The sequence below is a fragment of the Erinaceus europaeus genome, chromosome 7, assembly GCF_950295315.1.
Source record: "Erinaceus europaeus chromosome 7, mEriEur2.1, whole genome shotgun sequence".
Lineage (NCBI taxonomy): Eukaryota > Metazoa > Chordata > Mammalia > Eulipotyphla > Erinaceidae > Erinaceus > Erinaceus europaeus.
In genome coordinates this window covers 72,052,134-72,075,977 of record NC_080168.1, presented here as the reverse complement: position 1 = coordinate 72,075,977, position 23,844 = coordinate 72,052,134, and the positions used below count along the sequence as shown (strand labels likewise).

Sequence of the window (23,844 nt, the reverse complement as noted above, 5' to 3'; positions counted from 1 at the left end):
TTACCCTCAAAAATTAATACATTTTAATAATTCTTTTATTTATAACATAAAAATACTCTTTATTATAGATATTGCATAATAAAGCCAAAACATTTACAAATTAAATTAAAGCACAACACAAATTAAAATATAACACAAATGAAAATGGCTTTTGTTTTAATTTAACAAATAATACTATTTTTCTCAACCGAAATCAAATATTTGGTTTGATAGCAAAAAGCTGTATGTAGTTTCAGATATCGTTATGTTCTTAGAAAGTTTCTGAGTGTTTTTATCATATTGAGAACACTGGTTCACTTAAGTATAGTGCTTAAACTGGTGTTGATAAATTTCACATCTCTCCCCTTCTTTCAAAGTAATTAATATAGAAAATTAACCAAACTTGCCAGTCTTCAAACATCAATTTAAATGGTGGGAATTGAAAATTAACAGTTGCCTTTGGTGAAATCAGCATTAGTGCTTACTGACTCCAGTTAGCTTGGAATTTGGAACATAAATATGCTTTACTCCTTATTCGCTACTGTAATTATTGCAATAAATATTTGCAAGCTACTCTGAATAGAGTCTCAAAACCAAATGGTACTACCCAGGTACATAGCTTTTCCAAGAAAACACAAAGCTCTGTCATGGAAAGCTCAGGTAAACTGTGAATGTAATAGCACAACACTATCACTCCTCTCATTCACAAGTAATCTGTGTTCTGCAGCTTCAACAGTTTTACTGTTTTTCAAGTCAGATTTCAGTTTTGAATACTTAACACTATTGTTGATATGCATTTCACTTTCTTCGTGCTTACTGAGAATATGTGATAAATGCTGCCAATCTTTACACCCATTCTCATTCTTAAGTTGGTTTTTCCCTTCCCCAAAGAGTTTGCAATAGAGACAAAATACAGAATCTTTTGAAACTGAATAAAGTAACCAGGACCTAGTGGTTTTTTCACCATTTGGAAGCATTCGTGTATAGTAAGCTTCTGAAAACTTTCTTCCTGTATTGTCTTTTGGAAAGTTAAAATCTCTTACTTGATGTGGTTCATTTTCAACAAGAATGTCCCGTTGCTTAATGTTCAGAAGTCGGGGCCATGTACCTGGGTCTGTAGAGAGCACAATGGGTAAAACAGAGTCTTCTGTCAGTTGCTCCTGAAGTTTATCAGGTAAGGCTGACACAGACAAAGGTAAGTTCATGTCCTGTAAGCTCTGTGAGACAGCTGCACTACCGCTTGCTGAGTCCTGCAGCTCAGGCATCTTTTCCCTTTTTTCTTGTATTCCATCAATTCTTCCTAAGCAAGAATTCAGTTTTCTTTCACTTTCTTCTTGAGCAGCATTCCTTTTTCGCTCTTCTGGTGTTGGCAATTGCTGTGATATGGCTTCCATCTGGGGATAAATAGATGATTTTACTTAGTCAGCAACACAAAAAATGTGAAATAAATATGGTGCTTTGACCTGGGAGGTGCCGCAGTAGATAAATATGGTGTTTTGCATCAAAGCAAACGACTTGGAGAAAGGAGGGGTGGAAAAGACTGGGGGGTCCTGGTGCATTACACTTATATCAATGACTATGCTGTAAAGCATTATTAACCCCATCAATAAAAAAGATAAAATAAAAATAAGTAAGTGGTCTGGGAGGTGGTGCAGTGGTAAAGCTCTGGACGCTCAAGTATAAGGTCCCGAGTTCAATCCCCAGCACACATGTGTGCCAGAGTGATGTCTGGTTCTTTCTCTCTCCTCCTATCTTTCTCATAAATAAATAATATCTTAAAAAAAATAATAAAGGAAGAAATAATAAAGATAAAAAATAAAGAAAGAAAAAGGTAAATAAAAAATAAATATGCAAAGATGGTCATCCTTAGTTATCAAGGAAATACAAATTAAAACTACCTCACACCACTTCACACCCACTAGGATAGCCATAATAAAGATGACAATTGGGAGCTGGGCAATAGCACAGTGGGTTAAGTGCAGGTGGCGCGCAAAGCGCAAGGACCAGCATAAGAATCCCGGTTCAACCCCCCCAGGAGGGGTAGTCGCTTCATAAGCGATGAAGCAGGTCTGCAGGTGTCTATCTTTCTCTCTCCTTATCTGTCTTCCCTCCTCTCCATTTCTCTCTGTCCTATCCAACAACAATGACAACAATAATAACTACAACAATAAAACAGTAAGGGCAACAAAAGGGAATAAATATTAAAAAAAAAAGATGACAAGTACAGAAATGTGTGAAAAACCTGTAACCTTTCTAAAGAACTGATGAGAATGTAAATAGGCACAACTAACTTGAAGCAGTCTGTAGTTTCTGGTTTTCGTTTTGCCTCCAGGGTTATCACTGGGGCTCAAGTGCTGGCACTACGAATCCACCACTCTGGCAGATATTCTTCCATATTATTGGGTAAGACAGAGAAATTGAGAGAGAAAAGGGAGATAGAGAGGAAGAGAGACACCTACCTGCAGAGCTGCTTAACAGCTTGTGAAATGTCCCCCCTGCAGGTGGGGAGCTGCGGGCTCAAGCCCTTGTGAGGGTCCTTGAGCATTATACTATGTGTACTTAACTGGGTGTGCCACTGCCCAGCGCCCTTAATTTCTCAAAAGGTAAAAAGTTGCCAAATGACTTTCTAATATAAAAAGAAATTACGTGGTCTGGGAGGTGGCACTGTGATAAAACTTTGGACTCTCAAGCATGAGGTCCCAAGTTTGATCCCCGGCAGCACATGTGCCAGAGTGATGTCTGGTTCTTTCTCTCTCTTTCTAACTTTCTATCTTTCTCATAAATAAATAAAATGTTAAAAAAAAAAAAAAGAAATTACTTGTCCACACAGACTTGAGGAAACTTAATAGCAACATTAGTCACAACAGTAAACTCAACTGAAATACCCACTGTTGATGGATAAAAAAATGTGGAATTATGCACACAAAGGAACAGTATTTAGCAATAAAAACAAGACCTGTATTGCAGCATAGGTGGATCTTGACAATATGATACATTTTCACATCAAATTACAATTTTAGAGTAGAAAAATACACAACTGAAAATAACAACAAAAATATATATATATGTGTATATATATATATATATATATATATATATGATCTGACTGGTATCCTATTAGATGTAATATTGTAAAAGATTTATTACACTGAGTTTCACAGGAGGTAGAGGGAAGACAGAGGTCAGAGTACCTGATTCAAGCCTTTATCCTCTTCTCTCCTCCCCTCCCCTCTTAATTTCACTGTCCTATCAAAAGGAAAGAAATAGAAAGAAAGAAAGAAAGAAAGAAAGAAAGAAAGAAAGAAAGAAAGAAAGAAAAAGAGAGAGAGAAAAAAAAAGAGGGGGTCAGCGGTGGCTCAAAGCCTAAGGACCGGTGTGAGGATCCTGGTTGAGCTCCGGTTCCCTACCTGCAGGGGAGTCGCTTCACAGGTGGTGAAGCAGGTCTGCAGGTGTCTGTCTTTCTCTCCCCGTCTTCCCCTCCTCTCCATTTCTCTCTGTCCTATCCAATAACGAACGACATCAACAATAACAATAATAACCACAACAAGGCTACAAGGGCTAAAAAAAAAGGGGGGGAGAGGCCTCCAAGAGCAGTGGATTCATGGTGCAAGCACCGAGCCCCAGCAATAACCCTGCAGGCAAAAAAAAAAGAGAGAAAGATAAAACACCTACATGCCCGCTTCACCACGCACAAAACAGGTCTCCCTGCAGGTAGGGTGTGGGTGCTCAAGCCTTTTTCCTTGTGTTTGGGGCTATGTACACTTAACCAAGTGTACCACCGCCCAGCTCCCTTCAACAATTAATTTCGGTACCAATCTGAGGTGTGACATCTCAGTAACAGAATAATATAAATGAAACCAAATAAGATTCGAGGATCAACATGGTGAAGGAACAATGAGAAGTTATAGTATACCTGGTCATTTAAAACAAATTTAGAGAATTACCTGCTGATATTTGTTAACACAACTTTGGCAGCAAAATCTCGTCTGCTGACCTTCAATAATCAGAATGTTGCTTCCATAACTTTTACTGGACAAGTACTCGCCACACTGCTCACAGCAATTCATGACCAAACCATTGGCCAACCTGTACTTAATAAAGCACTGGTTACTGCACAGCTTGTGTGTCACGTTATTAACACTGACCTCATGGCGAATCTGAGGGAAACGAAAAAAAAAAAAAAAACAGAATTATTAGGTAAGTCAAATTAGCATAGTAATATAGACAAAGACTTACTAGGAATTTATCAGTAAAAGAAATATTCAAGGGGCCGGATGGTGGCACAGCTGGTTGAACGCATTTGTTACAGTGCACAAGGACCCAAGCCCCTGCTCCCCTCCTACAAGTGGAAAGCTTCACACATGGCAAAGCAGTGCCATAGATGTCCCTCTGTCTCTCCCTCTCTATCACCCTCTTTCCTCTCAATTCGGGCTATGTCTATCCAGCATGTGAATAGAGATTAAGAAAAAAAATTCAAGGGAATTTTTTTTTAATTTTTTAAAATTTATTAACGAGAATGATAGAAGAGAGAGAAAGAACCAGACATCACACCAGTACATGTGCTACTGGGGATTGAACTAGGGACCTAATGCTTGAGAGTTCATTGCTTTATCCATTGTGTCACCTCCTGGATCATTCAAGGGAATTTTTAAAAAATATATTTATTTATTCCCTTTTGTTGCCCTTTACTGTTTTATTGTTGTAGTTATTATTGTTGTTGTCATTGTTGGATAGGACAGAGAGAAATGGCGTGAGGAGAGAAATACAAAGAGGGGGGGAGAGAAAGACACCTGCAGATAGGACAGAGAGAAACCAAGAAAGGAGGGGAGAAAGAAAGGAAGAGGGGGGACCAGTAGTTTGAGATGTGGTGCAGTGGACTTTTGAGGTGATTTGCTTAAAAGAAATGGATTGGGAGTTCTTAGCTGACAAACTTCACTGCCTTAGATAAACTGTGGGAGAGACTTAGGGAACCAGCATCACCTACATACAGGGTGCATGTAAGGTGACTCTTTTTTTTTTTTTTTAATATTTATTCCCTTTTGGTTTTTTGTTATTGTTGTAGTTATTATTGACATCGTAGTTGTTGGATAGGACAGAGAGAAATGGAGAGCTGAGGGGAAGACAGAGAGGAGGAAAGACAGACACCTGCAAACTTGCTTCACCGCTTGCGAAGCGACCTACCTGCAGGTGGGGAGCCAGGTGGGGAAGACAGGGGCTCGAACCGGGATCCTTATGCAGGTCCCTGTGCTTTATGCCACCTGTGCTTAACCGATGTGCTACCGCCCGACTCCCTTTTTTTAAAAAAAAATATTTATTCCCTTTTGTTGCCCTTGTTTTTTATTGTTGTAGTTATTATTGATGTCGTTGTTGGATAGGACAAAGAGAAATGGAGAGAGATGGGGAAGACAGAGAGGGGGAGAGAAAGACACCTGCAGACCTGCTTCACTGCTTATGAAGTGACCCCCCCCCACAGGTGGGGAGCCAGGGGCTCGAATCAGGATCCTTTTGCCGGTCTTTGTGCTTCGCGCCACGTGCACTTAACATGCTGCCCTACTGGCGGACCTACTTTTAAAATATTTTTTATTTTTCCTTCTGTTGCCCTTGTTTTTTATTTCTGTAGTTATTATTGTTGCTGTTATTGATGTCGTTATTGTTAGATAAGACAGAGAGAAATGGAGAGAGGAGGGGAAGACAGAGAGGGGGAGAGAAAGATAGAAACCTGCAGACCTGCTTCACCATGAAGTGACTCCCCTGCAGATGGGGAGTAGGGGCTTGAACTGGGATCCTTAAGCCAGTCTTTGTGCTTCGCCGCCACGTGCGCTTAACCCGCTGCACTGCTGCCCAACTTCTGATATACTTTCATTCTATTTCTTCCACATGCTCTTGCATTAGTATCATCTGCTTCATGCCCTGAACTTAAAGTCTATCTTTTTAATGTTTTTAACTTTACTTGATAGGGACAGAAAGAAACTGAGAGGGAAGGGAAACAGAGAAGGAGGGAGACGGGACAGGTGGTGGTGCATCTGGTTGAGTGGACACGTTACCATGCTCAAGGACCCAGGTTCAAGCCCCCACCCGCAGGAGGAAAACTTTGCAAGTGGTGAAGCAGTGTTGCAGGTGTCTCCCTCCCTATCTCCCTTTACCCCCTTTCTTGATTTCTGCTGTCTCTATTCAATAATAAATAAAGATAATACAAAAATAAAGAAGAAGAGAAAGATAGGCAGACACCTGCAGCACTGCTTCACAGCGTATAAACCTTCCAATGGCAGGTGGGGACCAAGAGGCTTAAACCTGGCTCCTTATGCATTATGACACACACTTGACCATGTGTGTCCAGCCCCCTGAACTTATTTACTTTATTTTATTTATTAATGAGAAAGGTAGAAGAGAGAGGAAAAACCAGGTATCACTCCAGTACATGTGCTGCCAAAGATTGAACTCCAGACCTCCTGCTTGAGATTCCAATGCTTCATGCACTGTGCCATCTCCCAGACCACCTGAACTGACATTTTAAGTTTGTGTTACTAGTAAGAACAAAATTCTCCACAATTGTTAAATAGGAAACTGGGGAATGTTATGCATGTACAAACTATTATATTTATTGTTGAATGTAAAACATTAATTCCCCAATAAAGAAATAAATTTAAAAAAAATTCTCCACAAACTATTGCTTGGTTTATAAGTACATCTAATTCCATAGAAATAGATGTGTATTTTCCTTACTGTGCAAACTAAGTATTTGTTTGAGAGACAGATCTAACATATCCTTATTGATCCCAAAGACAATACTGTGTAGATTCAAGGTATGTGCACTATGTACACAGAAGAACATATAGTAGGTCTTAAAAGTTAAAATAACCACGCATGGAATGTCAATCTTCCAGTTCCAGCATTTTGCCACCAAGTTGCAGATGCTATCATGATGTCAACCTGACATTCCTGGACTGAGAACCTCACCTCTCCAGAGGCCTGCCCCACTAGGGAAAGAAAGAGACAGGCTGGGGGTATGGATCAACTTTGTCGATATATTTTATTTTATAAATAAATTACTAGAAATTTTTAAAATTTGAAATAGAAAGTCGGGTGGTAGTGCAGCGGGTTAAACACAGGTGGCTCAAAGTGCAAGGACTGGTGTAAGGATCACAGTTCGAGCCCGTGGCTTCACACCGGCAAGGGAGTCGCTTCACAAGCAGTGAAGCAGGTCTGTAGGTGTCTTTCTCTCCCCCCTCTCTGTCTTCCCCTCCTCTCTCCATTTCTCTGTCCTATCCAACAATGACGACATCAATAACCACAATAACTACAACAATAAAACAAGGGCAACAAAAGGGAATAAATAAACAAATATTTAAAAAAATGTTAAAGTAAAATTAAATCTCCGAAGGCTAGAAATGGACCTACCCTATGACCCTGCAATTCCTCTCCTGGGGATATATCCTAAGGAACCCAACACATCCATCCAAAAAGATCTGTGTACACATATGTTCTTGGCAGCACAATTTGTAACAGCCAAAACCTGGAAGCAACCCAGGTGTCCATCAACAGATGAGTGGCTGAGCAAACTGTGGTCTATATACACAATGGAATACTACTCAGCTGTAAAAAATGGTGACTTCACCATTTTCAGCCGATCTTGGATGGACCTTGAAAAATTCATGTTAAGTGAAATAAGTCAGAAACAGGATGAATATGGGATGATCTCACTCTCAGGCAGATGTTGAAAAATAAGATCAGAAAGAAAACACAAGTAGAACCTTAAATGGAATTGGCGTATCGCACTAAAGTAAAAGACTCTGGGGTGGGTGGGTGGGGAGAATACAGATCCAAGAAGGATTCAGAGGACCTAGTGGGGGTTGTATTGCTATATGGGAAACTGGGGAATGTTATACATGTACATGTTATACATGTACTATTGTACTTACTATTACTATTGTACTTATTGTATTATACTGTACTTATTGTATTGTACTGTTACTATGTACTATTGTACTTACTGTTGAATGTAAAACATTAATTCCCCAATAAAAAAAAAAATCAGGAAAAAAAAAAAAAAAGAAAAACAAGATCAGAAATGAAAACACAAGTAGAACCTGAAATGTTAATTGGCATATCTCACCGAAGTAAAAGACTCTGGGGTGGGTGGGTGGGGAGAATACAGGTCCATGAAGGATGATAAATGACATAGTGGGGGTTGTATTGTTAAATGGGAAACTGGGGAATGTTATGCATGTACAAACTATTGTATTTACTGTTGAATGTAAAACATTAATTCCCCAATAAAGAAATAAATTTTTTTAAAAATTAAATCACAGGAACTAGCAGTGCACATCTAGTTTAGGACTAGGGTTCAAGGACTTGGATTCAAGCTGCTGGCCCCACCTGCAGGGGGAAGCTTCACGAGCAGTGAAGCAGTGTTGCAGGTGTTGTTCTGATCTCTCCTCCCCCTCTCAATTTCTTTCTGTGCTATCAAATAAATAAAAATGTTTAAAAAGAAAAAATCCGGGAGTCGGACTATAGCGCAGCAGGTTAAGTGCACATAGCGCAAAGCGCAAGGACTGGCCTAAGGATCCTGGTTGGTGTCCCGGCTCCCCACCTGCAGGGGAGTCACTTCAGAGACAGTGAAGCAGGTCTGCAGGTGTCTCTTTCTCTCCTCCTCTCTGCCTTCTCCTCTCCATTTCTCTCTGTCCTATCTAACAATGGCGACACCACTAATTACAACAACATCAACAACAACAAAAAAAAACAAGGGCAACAAAAGGGAAAATAAATATAAAGAAAAAAAGAAAAAAGAAAAAATCCAGACCTCTGTTAGTTGACCGCAGATTATACATCTTGATTTAGCCAGTAGTCTTTTTCTAAGATTTTGATTGTCTTCATACAGAGATACACAAGATTTACTAGCAAATGTTTGGAAAGATTCACTCGATTCCACCTGAGGAACAACAGCAGCCTTTTTAATAGGTGCATCTCTGAAAAACAGGATTGACAACTCATTTAAAAACAGTGCTCACTTTCACAGGCTTTAGTTCTAGGAATCATCTATTTTTCAGATCTACTAAAATCTACTTCTTGGTTGCATTGTCAAAAGCTTCAAAATGGGGCTAGGGAGATAGCACAGTAGTTGTGCAAAAGGCTTTTATGCCTGAGACTCCAAAGTCATAGGTTCAGCCCCTGCTACCATTATAAGGCAGAGCTGAGCAGTGGTCTGTTTCAAAAGAAAAACAAAAAATTTTTAAGTAGTATGGAAAGAGGGGGCCAGGTGGTGGCACACCTGGTTGAGCATACATGTTACAGTGCACAATGACCCAGGTTCAAGTCCCCCAGTCCCCACCTATAGGAGGAAAGCTTTGCAAGTGGTAAAGCAGTGCTACAGGTGTCTCTCTCCTGAGCTCCCCCTTCCTCTCAATTTCTGACTATCCCTATCCATAAATAAATAAAGATAACAAAAAATTAAAATATGTACAGCTTCAAAATAGCATTTAAAAAAGTAGTATGGAAAGAGAAGTTCTGGAGGTAAAATATTGTGAAGTACAGACACCTTGTTACAGGCTTGTCAGACTGGAAGAAGCATTCACAAAAAGCTAGTAGTGCAGCTGAGAAGACAATTCAGTAACTACAGTGAAGGTCTTGCACGTTTGAAGCCCTGGTTTGATCCACCAGACCAAGTAAGCTAGAGTGGTACTTTAGTCTGGCTCTCTCACAAATATTTTAAAAGGACTTATTTATTCAGTAATTATAAAGAGAAAAAGAAGCCTAGGGCATCATTCTGGCACATGTGTTGTTGGAATTTGAATTCAGAAGCTCATGCCCGAAGGTCCAACACTCTATCTACCATGCCATATCCCAGGCTACAATATGTAATGTTTATTTATTTATTTTGCCAGAGCACTGTTAGCTCTGGCATACGGTAGGTAATGTGGGTGACTGAATCTGGGATCTCTGGTCCTTGTGCTGTTACTTTGGCTCAATAAATAAAAAATTAAGCAAAACCCACTAAGGCTGGTAACTACTTGGCAGAACTAGTAAGATGGGAGAGGAGGTGAGGCAAAGGTGGAGGGAAAGTGTCCGTCTATTTCGTATTTGTATTCCACTTGTTGCCAAGAGTAAATACAGTACAAATGAGCTCACAGCTCAAACATGCTCTAGGGTCACTCAAGCTCAATGAACTTGAATGAAGACACTAACAATTACAACTGTGAATCTACACAGCTCCGATAACATAGAAGATATAGTTGGGAGTCGGTCGGTAGCGCAGCAGGTTAAGCGCAGGTGGCACAAAGTGCAAGAATCCCAGTTTGAGCCCCAGCTCCCCACCTGCAGAGGTGTTGCTTCACAGGCGGTGAAGCAGGTCTGCAGGTGTCTATCTTTCTCTCCCCGCCTTCCCCTCCTCTCTCCATTTCTCTCTGTCCTATCTAACAATGAAGACATCAATAATAGCAATAATAACTACAACAATTAAAAAAAAAGGGCAACAAAAAGGGAAAATAAATATTAAAGAAAAAAAGAACATACAGTTATACTGGTGGCATTCAACCATATGGAGCCATGTTAGAAGGAAGAGCTTACTTTTTACACGTCACATTGCGTTTCTTTGGAGTACGTTTACGAGAGAAGGATGAAAGGCAGGTGGTGGAGCAAAAGAGGTGAGCTGATCCTTTTCGTTGATAAGCTGTTTGCCCCTTTTGCAAAGGGTTTTTGCAGTGTGCACAGGTGATTCTAGCTGGTTTAGTAAGGTGCTGCTTGACTGAAGTCTGGACAACCTGTTTAGGAAATGAGGCCACTGCAGATAAGGAATTCACTCCAGGTTGTTTCTGATTACGTGGAAATGATGCTGACTGGGAGATCCAAGAATCTTAAAAAAAAAAAAAAAAAAAAAAAAAAAAAAATCATGGAACAATCTGAAATTCCTATCAGAAAAACATTCAAAATATTCATAATGTTCAAGTTCAAAGAGCTGTAAGGTCACTACATAAGGCCAGAGAACCTTGCAGCATGATCCCAAGAGAACTATCCACTTTATATTTAAGTGATGATACTATACTATGCCAACAATGTAAATGACAGCTTGGAATTGGGCAATGGGTAGCCAACAGATCTTAAGTCAGATTCCCCAGGCTCAAAATGCATTTCCTGAGTTTACTACACTTTGCAAGTACATTAAATTGCAGTTTGCTTTTCTCAGCTACAAGCTGGCAATGAAACCTGAAGAGTAACTGAAATAATACATATAGGAAAGCATTATGTCTGGTACACAGGGCAATTGCAAATAACATTAGCTATTTTTCTTGTTTGCCTAAGAGGAAAGCAATACAACAGAGAATAAAGCAAATATACAAACACAAAGGCAGAGTCTGGTATTTTTTATCTATTTATATAACAAAGCAATATTTTACTGCAGTCCTCCAACATTTTAGTATGGAGACTTCTAGCATACAGAAAGTGAAAGAACAATCCAAGAAGAGGCGTAAATCTTGGATGGACCTTGAAAAAATCATGTTGAGTGAAATAAGTCAGAAACTGAAGGATGAATATGGGATGATCTCACTCTCAGGCAGAAGTTGAAAAACAAGATCAGAAAAGAAAACACAAGTAGACCTGAAATGGAATTGGAGTATTACACCAAAGTAAAAGACTCTGGGGTGGGTGGGTGGGTGGGTGGGGAGAATACAGGTCCATGAAAGATGATGAATGACATAGTGGGGGTTGTATTGTTAAATGGGAATCTGGGAAATGTTATGCATGTACAAACTATTGTATTTACTGATGAATGTAAAGCATTAATTCCCCAATAAAGAAATAAATTATATAAAAAATAAAAATAAATAAATAAATAAAACCTTTTTAAAAAAAGGAAAAAAAAAAGAAGAAGAGGCGTAGTAGGTAAAGCGATGGATTCTCAAGCATGAGGTCTGTCCTGAGTTCAGTCCCCAGAATCATATGTGATGCTCTGGTCCTCCCTCCCCCAGGGAAAAAAAAAAAAAAAAACTATCACTAAGAAATATACATATATACTTTTTTCTTTTTAAAATATTTATTCCCTTTTGTTGCCCTTGTTTTGTTATATATATATATATATATATATATATATATATATATATATATAGTATTTATTAGAAAGACAGGAAGAAAGAAAGAACCAGACATCACTCTGGTACATGTGCTGCTAGGGACTGAACTCAGGACCTCATGCATGAAAGCACAATGCTTTATCCACTGCACCACCTCCCGGACAAGTTATATATATATTTTTTTATTGTGGTTATTGATGTCGTCGTTGTTGGATAGGACAGAGAGAAATGGAGGAGAGGAAGACAGAGAGGAAGATAGAAAAGAGAGACACCCGCAGACCTGCTTCACCTCTTGTGAAGCAACTCCCCTGCAGGTGGGGAGTCGGGGGCTCAAACCAGGATTCTTATACCGGTCCTTGCGCTTTGCACTACGTGCACTTAGCCTGCTGAGCTACCGCCGGACTCCCATAAATAAATTCTTAAAAATATATGTTTCAGGGAGTCAGGTTAAGCGCACATGGCGCAAAGCACAAGGACCGGCGTAAGGATCCCAGTTCAAGCCCCTGGCTCCCCACCTGCAGGAAGTCGCTTCACAAGCGGTGAAGCAGGTCTGCAGGTGTCTTTCTCCTTCTCTGTCTTCCCCTCCTCTCTCCATTTCTCTCTGTACTATCCAACAACAACGACATCAATAACCACAACTATGTTAAACAAGGGCAACAAAAGGGAAAGTAAATAAATAAATTATATATATGTATGTATGTTTCGGGAGTTGGGTGGTAGTGCAGCGGGTTAAGCACAAGTGGCACAAAGCACAAGGACCGGTATGAGGATCCCAGTTCGAGCCCCCGGCTCCCCACCTGCAGGGGAGTCGCTTCACAGGCAATGAAGCAGGTCTGCAGGTATTTATCTTTCTCTCCCCCCTGTCTTCTCCTTCTCTCTATTTCTCTCTGTCCTATCCAACAATGACAACAATACTAACTACAACAACGATAGAAAAAACAAGGGCAACAAAAGGGAAAATAAATATAATAAAAAAAATTTTTTTAAAAGCCCAGGTTCAACGCTCCATACCACTATAAGCCAGAGCTGAACAGTGCTGATAAAATAAAAATAAATAAATAATATTTTAAAAAATAATTTATTTATTTATTCATGAGAAAAAGGAGAAAAAGAACCAGTCATCATTCTGGTACATGATAATAGGGATTGAATCTGGGACCTCTGGGGTCTCAGTTATCAAAGTCTGCTACATAGCACTGTTGTTGCCCTGATCCCTAGATTTATCTTAAATAATAACAGGGACCAGGCAGTGGCACACACGATTGAGGACACCCATTACCATGCACAAGGAGCCCGGTTCAAGCCCCTACTCCCTACCTGCATGGGGGATACTTCATGAGTAGTGAAGCAGTGCTGCAGGTGTCTACTTTTCTATTTCCCTCTTTGTCTCCCCAGCCTCTCTCAATTTCCCTGTCCTACCAAATTAAGAAAATAAATAAAGGCTGTAGAGAGGGAATCAGGCAGTAGTGCAGCGGTTTAAGTGCACGTGGTGTGAAGCACAAGGGCTGGCGCAAGGATTCCCGTTCGAGCCTCTGGCTCCCCATCTTCACAGGCGGTGAGACAGGTCTGCAGGTGTCTTTCTTTCTCCCCCCCGTCTTCCCCTCCTCTCCATTTCTCTCTGCCCTAACAATGACAACATCGATAACAATAATAACCACAACAATTTTTTTAAAAAGGGGGCAACAAAAGAGAAAATAAATAAAATTAAGAAAATTTTTTTAAAAAAGGATATAGAGAGTGGTAGGCACTAAGCCTTATCAATAACCCTGGTGGCACTTAATAATAATAAGAGAAAACCAGAGCATCATTTTAGCATATGTGGTACCAGCGATCAAACTTAGGACTCATGTTTGTGAGTCCAATACCCCACCTTCCAGGGTCACTTAGACTTAACATTTTAATGTAATTCTTTCTAGCTACTGATGTTTTATAAATTTCAAAAGAACAGAAAAGACTGTTTTCCTAAATTCATATGGGGATCTATTCATGACACATTACTGTTAGTTTTGAAACGGCAAATTATGTATAGGTAGTACACAACTCAAACTAGAAATGTACAGGATCATATTGTTGTGTATCTTTTTTTCTGCAGGATGACATGCTAAGACAATAGGAGGACTGGAGATGTCTTTCTGTCTCTTTCCCTATCCCCCTCTCCCTTCTCAAATTCTATCTCTATCCAATAATAAATACTTTTTTTTTTTTTAACCAGAGCACTGCTCAGCTCTGGCTGATGATGGTGCTGAAGACTGAATCTGGGACTTCAGAGTCTCAGGCATGAGAGTCTCTTTGCATAACTATTATGCTGTCTACCCCTCCCTAGGAAAAAAAAAAGTTTTAACTCAAGGTATTCAGAGTGGACATTTTCCTAGTTCTGAGTTAAGCCATTTTTTAAATTACATTATAATATTTAGTACACTACTGAATGAACTTTCTGTTATCACTGTGGCATTACTACTCCAGGCTATTTCAGGTAGAAAAACAAAGAAAGGGGCTGGGTGGTGGCACACCTGGTTGAGCACACATGTTACAATGCTCAAGGACCCAGGTTGGAGCCCAGGTACCCACCTGCAGGGGGAAAACTTTGCAAGTGGTGAAGCCAGGCTGCAGGTATCTCTATCTCTTTCCCCCCCTTCCTCTCGACTTCTGGCTATCTCTACCAACAAATAAATAAATAAAGATAAAAAGAATTTAAAAAAAAGAAAAACAAAGAGAAAAAGACGCTACAGCACTGAAGCTTCCTTCTTTATGGGGGTCGGTGGCAATTTGGGTTGTACCCATGACAAAAGTAAGCACACCATCCAACTGAGCTATCTTGTCAGACCCTGGGCATTAAAAATAAACAAACAAACAAACAAAAAAACATAAAATAATAATGCAAAAGGTAGCAATAAACTAAAATTTGAAGACTGAAAAACCACTCTTAGCAAGCCTAAATACCGATAATGGGGCAGTTGCTAGTTTACTGACAATTTTATTATCTAGTTTAAGGAATAACACCCATTCACAAAATGGGGACCACTCGTAGTTAAATTTAAGCCTATAAGACCTAGATTTATCTTTTTTTTATTCTATTTTATTTTCCCTTTTGTTGCCCTTGTTTTTATTGTTGCTGTTGTTACTGATGTTGTTGTTGGATAAGACAGAAATGGAGAGAGGAGGGGAAGAAAGAAAGGGGGAGAGAAAGACACCTGCAGACCTGCTTCACCGCTTGTGAAGTGAACCCCCTGCAGGTGGGGAGTCGGAGGATCTTTATGCCGGTCCTTGTGCTTTGCACAACGTGCGCTTAACCGCTGGGCTACCGCCCAACTCCCTCAGACCTAGATTTAAATGCAACTTTACTCCCCCCTGCAAAAAAAAAAAAAAAAAATCATCTTGACCTAGGGCTTCACTGGGGCTCCACATCTGCAGAATTCTTCTCCTTCAGACAGACACAGAGAGGAAGAGAGACACCACCACAAAACTGCTACACTACCCTAGAAGCTTCTCGTTTCTTTAGCATGGTGTTCCTAAATGGTAACCAGGGGCTCACTCCTGGGTACTAGGGCACTGTGAAGTGTATTCTTCTACCAGGTAAGCTATATCCCAGCCTTTATGCCACAGAAACAAAAACAAAACACTCTAGATACTTTTTCCTCACAGTAACAACATGACTGTTGCTTTCTTACTCTAAAGTCATCTTGTTTAGTTATACTAATTTTGACAGAAAGAAAAAAACAAAATTTAGTGTTAATAAATACTAAAATTAGACATTTTTTACAATTCTACATTCAGGTTTAATAGTGGGAAAACAGTAACACTAACAAGACAGCTCTTTCGACAAGTGACTTCCCTTTCAGGAATCTTTTTTGTGGTTGTTGTCACCAGGACTTCGCAGTTCTGAGCTGACTTATTTCAGGTAAAGATGGAGACATGGTGGAGGAGACTGTATAATGGTTATGCAAAAATTCTTTAATGTCTGAGGTTTCAAAGTCCCAGGTTCAATCCCCTACACCACTATAAACCAGAGTTAAGCAGTGCTCTGGTGAAAAAAAAAAAGAGGGGGTGTGAGAGGCTAGACAGTGTCATAACGAGTTAAGTGCACATAGTACAAAGCACAAGGATTCCGGTTCAAGCTCCCAATTCCCAACCTGCAGGGAGGTCACTTCACAAGTGGTGAAGCAGATCTGCAGGTGTCTATCTTTCTCTTTCCCTCTCTATTTTCCCCCTCCTCTCTCAATTTCTCTGTCTTATCCAAAAAAAAAAGCCTCCAGGAGCAGTGGATTGTGGACTCATAGTGCAGGCACTGAGCCCCAGTGATAACCCGGGAGGGAGGGAGGGGAGAGAGAAAGGAGGGAAGAAAAAAAGATATCAGGACTAAAACTTCTTCCAGTGGGGATCAATCAGGCTTGGACCTGGATTGCATGCATGACAAAGCAGGAGTACTACCCAGCTGAGTTATCATCCAACATCTGCTCTGGGAGGTGGCACTAGTGGCTAAAGTGCTGGACTTTCAAGTAAATATGAGATCTCAACTTAGATGGCTATCACATATAATCTTTGTTTTGTTTTTTAAATATTTTATTGATTCATGAGAAATGATAGGAGAGAGAGAGAAAGAACGAACCAGACAGATATCACTCTGGTACATGTGCTACCAGGGCTTGAACCCGGGACCTCACACTTGAGAGTCCAATGCACCAACCAGTGCGCTGCCACCTTTAAAATCTTAATCTTAAAAACTATTTTAAGATATATATTTATTTAATTTTTTAATTTTAATATTATCATTATTTTATTGTCGAGCAGAGGACTGAACCTGGTATGTTTGAGCGTCAGGCACCAGAGTTGCTTTGCATAAACATTATGCTATCTACTCCCGCTCTTAAATTATCTTTATTTGATAGAGATGCTCATAAATCAAGGGGGAAGGGGGACATATAAAGAAGAGAGACAGACACCTGCTTCACAACTCGCAAAGCTTTCCCCCTGCAGGTGGGGACCAGGGGCTTAAACCTGGGTCCTTGTGCACTGTGATGTGATCACTTAACCAGGAGCACCACCACCTGACCCCCATGAACATTCTAGACTAAATATTACTTAAGGGATATACTTTTATTTTTGAATATTTATCTATTTATTCCCTTTTAATAATTTTTTTATATTTCATTTATTTATTCCCTTTTGTTGGCCTTGCTTTATTGTTGTAGTTATTATTGCTGATGTTATTGATGTCATTTCTTGGATAGGACACAGAGAAATGGAGACACCTGCAGACCTGCTTCACCGCTTGTGAAGCAACTCCCTGCAGGTGGGGAGCTGAGGGCTTGAACTGGAATCCTTACACCGGTCCTTGTGCATTGCGCCACCTGCGCTTATCCTGCTGCGATATCACCCAACTCCCAAAGGATATATTTCTATAACAGTTGTCCCCTGAAATAAAATATTAGTAATCACAGGAACATTATAATGAATCAGAATTTATTGCCATGTATCATAACCAAAAGGTTATAATTAAAAACCTCCACCTCAATAGTGTGACAATTTGCCTAACCATGATCCCTGCCACAGCAAGTAAATTTATTGTTCTCTCCTTGTCTCTTACCCTTAATTAAAAAAAAAAAAAAAAAACTAGCGCAAAGCACAAGGACCGGTTCAAGCCCCCGGCTCCCTACCTACAGGGGATTCACTTCACAAGCAGTGAAGCAGGTCTGCAGGTGTCTATCTTTCTCTCCCTTCTCTATCTCCCCCTCCTCTCTCCATTTCTCTCTGTCCTATCCAACAATGACATTACTAACAAGAATAAAAACAACAAGGGCAACAAAAAGGGGAAATGAATAACTAAATATTAAAAAAAAAATTTTCAATGACAACATCATCAACAACAATAACTACAACAACAATAAAAAAACAAGGGCAACAAAAGGGAAAATAAGTTAAAAAAAATTAAAACATCCAAAATATGAAGATTGTTTTGAGGAAAAACACTGGTGAGATTGAGTTTCAAGTCAATCGAAAGCACCAAACAAAGTATTATTCCACTTATAGCGCCTGGTAAATATTTTCTCAAAAATGAAGTGAGACTATATACCTACTGCTGCCAGGGTATGAACCCAGGACTTTATGCATACATAAAATCCCTATTCTTACCTGCTCTATTCTACTTTCTGATTCCTGTTTGTTAAGCATCTGGTCTTGTTTCATATCTTAACTGCCTTTTAGACACCAAGTTGCAGATGCTACTACTATGATTCCATCCTGACCTCTGGGCAGATAACCTCACCAATGTGTTCCAGAACCTCACCTCTCTAGATCCCTCCCCAACTAGGGGAAGATAGAAATAGGCTGAGGGTATGGATCAACCTGTCAATGCTCATGTCCAGCAGAGAAGTAATTACAAAAGCCAGAACTCTCACCTTCTGCATCCCCCCCCCCCCAATTTTTTTGGTCCAGACTCTCAGAGGGGGAGAAATGTTAGGGGAAGATGACTACAGGGCTCTAAAACCCAAGTTAATTAGGACCCCAGAGACAGAAGAGGAAAAAAGGAAGGACATTTGGAAGGACCATGGGGGGGTGGGGAAATACATACTTTTAAAAAAAAAATAGAAATAAAAGTCAACTCTTATCTGTGACCTTGGGAGAGCCACTGCAGTTTTCAATAAGAAGAATGGGGACACAGAACTCTGGTGGTGGGAATCGTGTGGAATTGTACCCCTGTTATTTTGTAATTTTGTAAATCATTAATAAAAAAAAAAGAAAAAAAAATTTTAATGGTAGTGGGCAGGGGTAGATAACATAATGGTTATGCAAAGAGACTCTCATGCCTGAGGCTCCAAAGTCCCAGGTTCAATCTTCTGCACCATCAGCCTGAGCTGAGCAGTGCTTGGGTAAAAAAAAAAAAAAAATTTTTTAAAAGGGAGTCAGGTGGTAGCGCAGCTGGCTAAGCGCAGGTGGCTAAGAGCAAGTGGCATAAAGTGCAACAACCGGCATAAGAATACAGGTTCGATCCCCGGGCTCCCCACCTGCAGGGGAAGTCACTTCACAAGCAGTGAAGTAGGTCTGCAGGTGTCTATCTTTCTCTCCCCCCACCTCGTCTACCCCTCCTCTGTCCTATGCAACAACAACAACAACAACAACAATAATAACTACAACAATGAAACAGCAAGGGCAACAAAAGGGAGTAAACATTAAAGGAAAGCTTTGCAACTGGTGAAGCAGGGATGCAAATGTCTATCATCCTTCCTTCTCAATTTCTGGCTGTGTCTATCCAATAAATAAATAAAGGTAATAAAAATAAAGCTTACCCATGGAAGCCAGTGCTCCCCTGCCGCCCCCACCCCACACACACCATGGTATCGTAAGCATATTATTTATTTTGAATCAACAGATAACTTAAGAGGGAACAGATATCAACAGATAACTTAAGAGAGAAACCTGCAGTACTGCTTCACTACTTGTGACACTTTCCTCCTGCAGGTAGTGACAGGAGGCATGAACATGGGTCCTTGAACCACGGTTCTTGCGGTTATTGTAATATGTGGGCTCTATGCAGTATGGCACTGGCAGCCCCACCCACCACAGTATTCTTAAAACAAAAGAGACAAAAGCCAATGTTTTAAAAAAGGAAGCAAAAAAAAAGAAAAAGACAACATTCCATTGGAGTACTAACACTAATTAGGTTTCCCAAAATTCTAAATATAGATATTGTTAAAAGCATGAAAAAAATACTTTTTTGGGGGGGAAGCCAAACAAGATCTACTACTTCTTACTTTATTATTATTTTTGCCTCCAGGGTTGTCACTGGGGCTCGGTGCCAGCTCCTGGCAGCCATCTTTTTTCCCATTTCATTGCATAGGACAACAGAAATTGTGAGGGGAAGGGAGGTAAAGAGGGAAAGACAGCGGGACACCTGCAGACCTGCATCACTGCTTGTGAAGCTTTCTTCCTGCAGTGCAGGTGGGGGGCAAAGGCTGGAACTCAGCTCTTTGTGCAGGTCCTTGCACTTAGTAATATATGTGCACCACCAACCAGCCCATTATTATTATATTATTATTATTATTATTATTATTATTATTAATTTACCAGAGCGTTGCTCAGCTCTGGCTTATGCCCAAATCTATCTTAGGGTGGTGGTGCTGGTGGGTATTCGTGTGTGTGGGAAGGGGATATTAAACCTGAGACCTTGCAGCCTCATGCATTGAGTCCCTTTGAGTAACCATTATGCTATCTCCCTTACCCTGCTAATTTTAATATAGCTTCATTAAGGGATCATATATGTAGCTAAATGTTACGCTAGTGTTTCACATGAATGGGGCCATGGGTTTGATCCACAGGGGGAAAAAAAAAAAAAGGAAAATAAACTTCCATTACATTTAAGTATTTCCAGAACAAGACTGCTCAGATAATTTTTTTTAGATTTTATTTATTTATTTATTTTAAAGATTTTATGTATTTATTCATGAAGATAGAAGGACAGAGAGAGAAAGAACCAGATATCATTCTGGCACATGTGCTGCCAGGAATTGAACTCATGACCTCATGCTTGAGAATCCAATGCTTTATCCACTGAACCAACTCCCGAACCACTATTTTATTTATTAATGAGAAAGGTAGGCAGAGAGAAAGAACCAGATATCACTCTGGTACATGTGCTCCCGGGGACTGAACTTGGGACCTCATGCTTGAGAACCCAATGCTTTATCCATTGCACCACCTGCTTGACCATGGTAATTTTTGTTTTTTTAATTTAAAGTTTTAATTTAGGTGGCCAGCAGAAGGTTTACCTGGTAGAGCTCACACATCACCATGCATAAGGGCCTAGGTTTGAGACACTGTCCACCATATGGCCTGCGGGGCTTCAGATTCACTAGTGGTGGAGTGATACTGCAGCATCTCTCCTTCTCTCTTGCCTCTCTCCCCTTCTATCTGTTTCTCATACTCTAAGAAAATAAAGAAGAAATGGCCATGGGGAGTGGTATTCACTAACCCTGGTACCAAAAACAAAGTACTTGCCATGTGGTGCCAGGGCTGGAACCTGGACATAATAAGGCATGCAGACTATCCAGTGAATCTTGCTCCCCAGTGCTCATCTTTTTATTCTGCGGTTTTCACATTATAACAAATATACACAGTAAATGAGGGTGCCAGTTAAAGAGGTTTACATCAAAACGTTGAGATGTAAATTACATTGGCTAGTTCAATTTAAAAGCCTGAAAATTCAGAGAGCAGTCCTAGTGCCTAAGATTGAAGCAAATACTCTACCACTGACCTACATTCTCTGGACTATCGAGTTTTAACTAAGTAAAATATTTTATCTTAATATCAAACAGACAAGAGAAAATATCGCATATGCGGAATGTAACTAAAAGATAGACAATAGAAATAACAAAAAAGGGGCTGGGTGGTGGTGCACCCGGTTGAGCGAACATACAATGCACAAGGACCCAGGATTGAGCACCTGGTCCCCACCTGCAGGGGGAAAGCTTTGCGAGTGGCGAAGCAGGGCTGCAGGCAGGTGCCTCTCTATCACCCCTTTCTCTTTCAATTTCTGTTTCTATCCAATGAATAAAGATAAAGAAACAAAAAAACCTCTGATGAGTAAAGAGTATTGGGTATTAAAAAAGAAATAACGGTGAGTCAGGTGGTAGCGCAACATAAGCGTAGGTGGCGCAAAGCACAAGAACCAGCGTAAAGATCCCCGTTCAATCCCCTGGCTCCCCACCTGCAGGGGAGTTACTTCACAAGTGGTGAAGCAGGAATTCAGGTGTCTTTCTCTCCCCCTCTCTGTCTTCCCCTCCTCTCTCCATTTTTCTGTCCTATGTAACAACGATGACATCAATAACAACAACAGTAATAACTACAATAATAAAGACAATAAGGGCAACAAAAGGGAATAAATATTTTTAAAAATTTTTTAAAGGAATAATGGCAGTTGGGCGTTAGCGCAGCGGGTTAAGTGCACATGGTGCAAAGCGCAAGAACCAGCATAAGAATCCCAGTTCAAGCCCCCAGTTCCCCACCTACAGGGGAGCAGCTTCACAAGTGCTGAAGGTCTGCAAGTGTCTGTCTTTCTCTCCCCGTCTTCCCCTCCTCTCTCCATTTGTCTCTGTCCTATCCAACGATGACAACAATCATAATAACTACAACAATAAAACAAAAAAGGCAACAAAAGGGGATAAATAAATAAATATAATTAAAAAAATTAAAATAAAGTGGTCCGGAAGGTGGCGCAATGGATAAAGCATTAGACTCTCAAGCATGAGGTCCTGAGTTCAGTCCCCAGCAGCACATGTACCAGAGTGATGTCTGGTTCTTTCTCTCTCCTCCTATCTTTCCACTTATAAATAAAATCTTTTTAAAAAAAATAAATAAAATAAAAAAGAAATAATGGGGAACTGGGTGGTAGCACAGTGGGTTAAACACACGTGGTACAAAGCTCAAGGATCAGCATAAGCAGTTCGAGCCCCCGGCTCCCCACCTGCGGGGGGGGGGTCCACTTCACAGGCAGTGAAACAGGTCTGCAGGCGTCTCTTTTTCTCTCCCCGTCTTCCCCTCCTCTCTCCATTTCTCTCTGTCCTAACAACAGTGACATCAATAACAATAAAAACCAACAAGGGCAACAAAAGGGAAAATAAACAAATAAAAAATAACAACCAAAATTTTGTCTTCTCAGGGATGTGAAATGTGTCATGTTATTATTTACTGCTTACCAGGACTATGGTGAGCTGCCAATCCTCCTTTCTGGAATTCACCTCCTGCCACACTCATCCTACCAGGATTAAAAGGTCCTACAGCATTCTTGGTCTGTGAAGTTAAAGATGGGGTGTATATTTGTATGTTATCACCAAAATCACTTGACTGTTGTCCATTAGCGACATTTCCCAAGTTGATATTCTATAGTGATGTTACATGGGTAATCATTAAGTTCATATCTTGCCCATCATTCAGAGCTTACACCTGTTTCTAAAGTTGTAACATTAGTAATACGAATTTCAGAGTCGATTCTGCAGTGATACCACTATTACCCATTCCTGCATTTACCTTACTTCTTGAAAGACTGGTAGTGGAGAAATCATTGGTTCTGTTCTTAGTTCCAGGAAGCCCCCATTCAAGACAACTGAATGAATTTTTTTTATTTCCTCCATTTGTTTCTATGTCCTCTTCATCATCAATAATTATCGTCTCACTTACACTTCCCTTCTGAGAAGCCAAATCTCTTGAGGAAGGAAGAGTTAGAGAATCATTCCCTTGGAGTTTTTCATGTCTTGATATATTTCTTTGATCAGTTACTGTTGGAGCAGAAGTTGAAGGAGGTTGTATAGATTCAACAAACACAACATCATCATCCTCATCTTCTGGCATAGAAGAGTTTCTTGATCTATTAACTAGAGGATTTGTTGTGTCACCAAGAGAAATTCCTGCTTCCATGTGACTAACTGAAATGGCAGTGCTCCCTAGTAAGACAGGAGTCGGTTCAGTCAATTTTAATCCTCCCACTGAGAATTTATCCATGCCAAATAACCTGTAAAAGAAAAAAAAAAAAAATCCTGGTATATTATATTATTATTTCATTTCAAGGAAATAATACCAATGATATTAAACATTTTTTGTCACTGTGACTGAAATTTTTGTATATTAGGCGCCGGGTGGTGGCGCACCTATTACAGTGCTCAAGGACCCAGGTTCCAGCCCCTGGTCCCCACCTGTAGGGGGAAAGCTTTGCCAATGGTGAAGCAGTGCTGCAGGTGTCTCTCTCTGTCTCTATCACTCCCTTCCCTCTTGATTTCTGGCTGTCTGTCCAATAAACAAAGATAATGCAGAA

General features: G+C 40.2%; 1 protein-coding gene across 2 annotated transcripts; it reads right to left on the bottom strand.

The window, feature by feature from the left end:
- On the bottom strand, positions 1–23,544 carry LOC103118739 (zinc finger MYM-type protein 5). 2 transcript variants are annotated; one of them, XM_007528947.3, is made up of 6 exons: positions 23,064–23,544; positions 22,733–22,826; positions 10,543–10,828; positions 8,780–8,945; positions 3,924–4,136; positions 1–1,373 (listed from the first exon to the last, which is right to left on the bottom strand). In XM_007528947.3, exons 1-6 carry the CDS (start codon positions 23,532–23,534, stop codon positions 636–638), a joined length of 1,968 nt encoding a protein of 655 aa, XP_007529009.2. In that variant the 5' UTR covers positions 23,535–23,544; the 3' UTR covers positions 1–635. The 2 variants fall into 2 exon arrangements, with proteins under 2 accessions (XP_007529009.2, XP_060050729.1); XM_060194746.1 differs by lacking the exons at positions 1–1,373; positions 3,924–4,136; positions 8,780–8,945; positions 10,543–10,828 and adding an exon at positions 22,355–22,598.
- Positions 23,545–23,844: the final 300 nt, after the last annotated feature.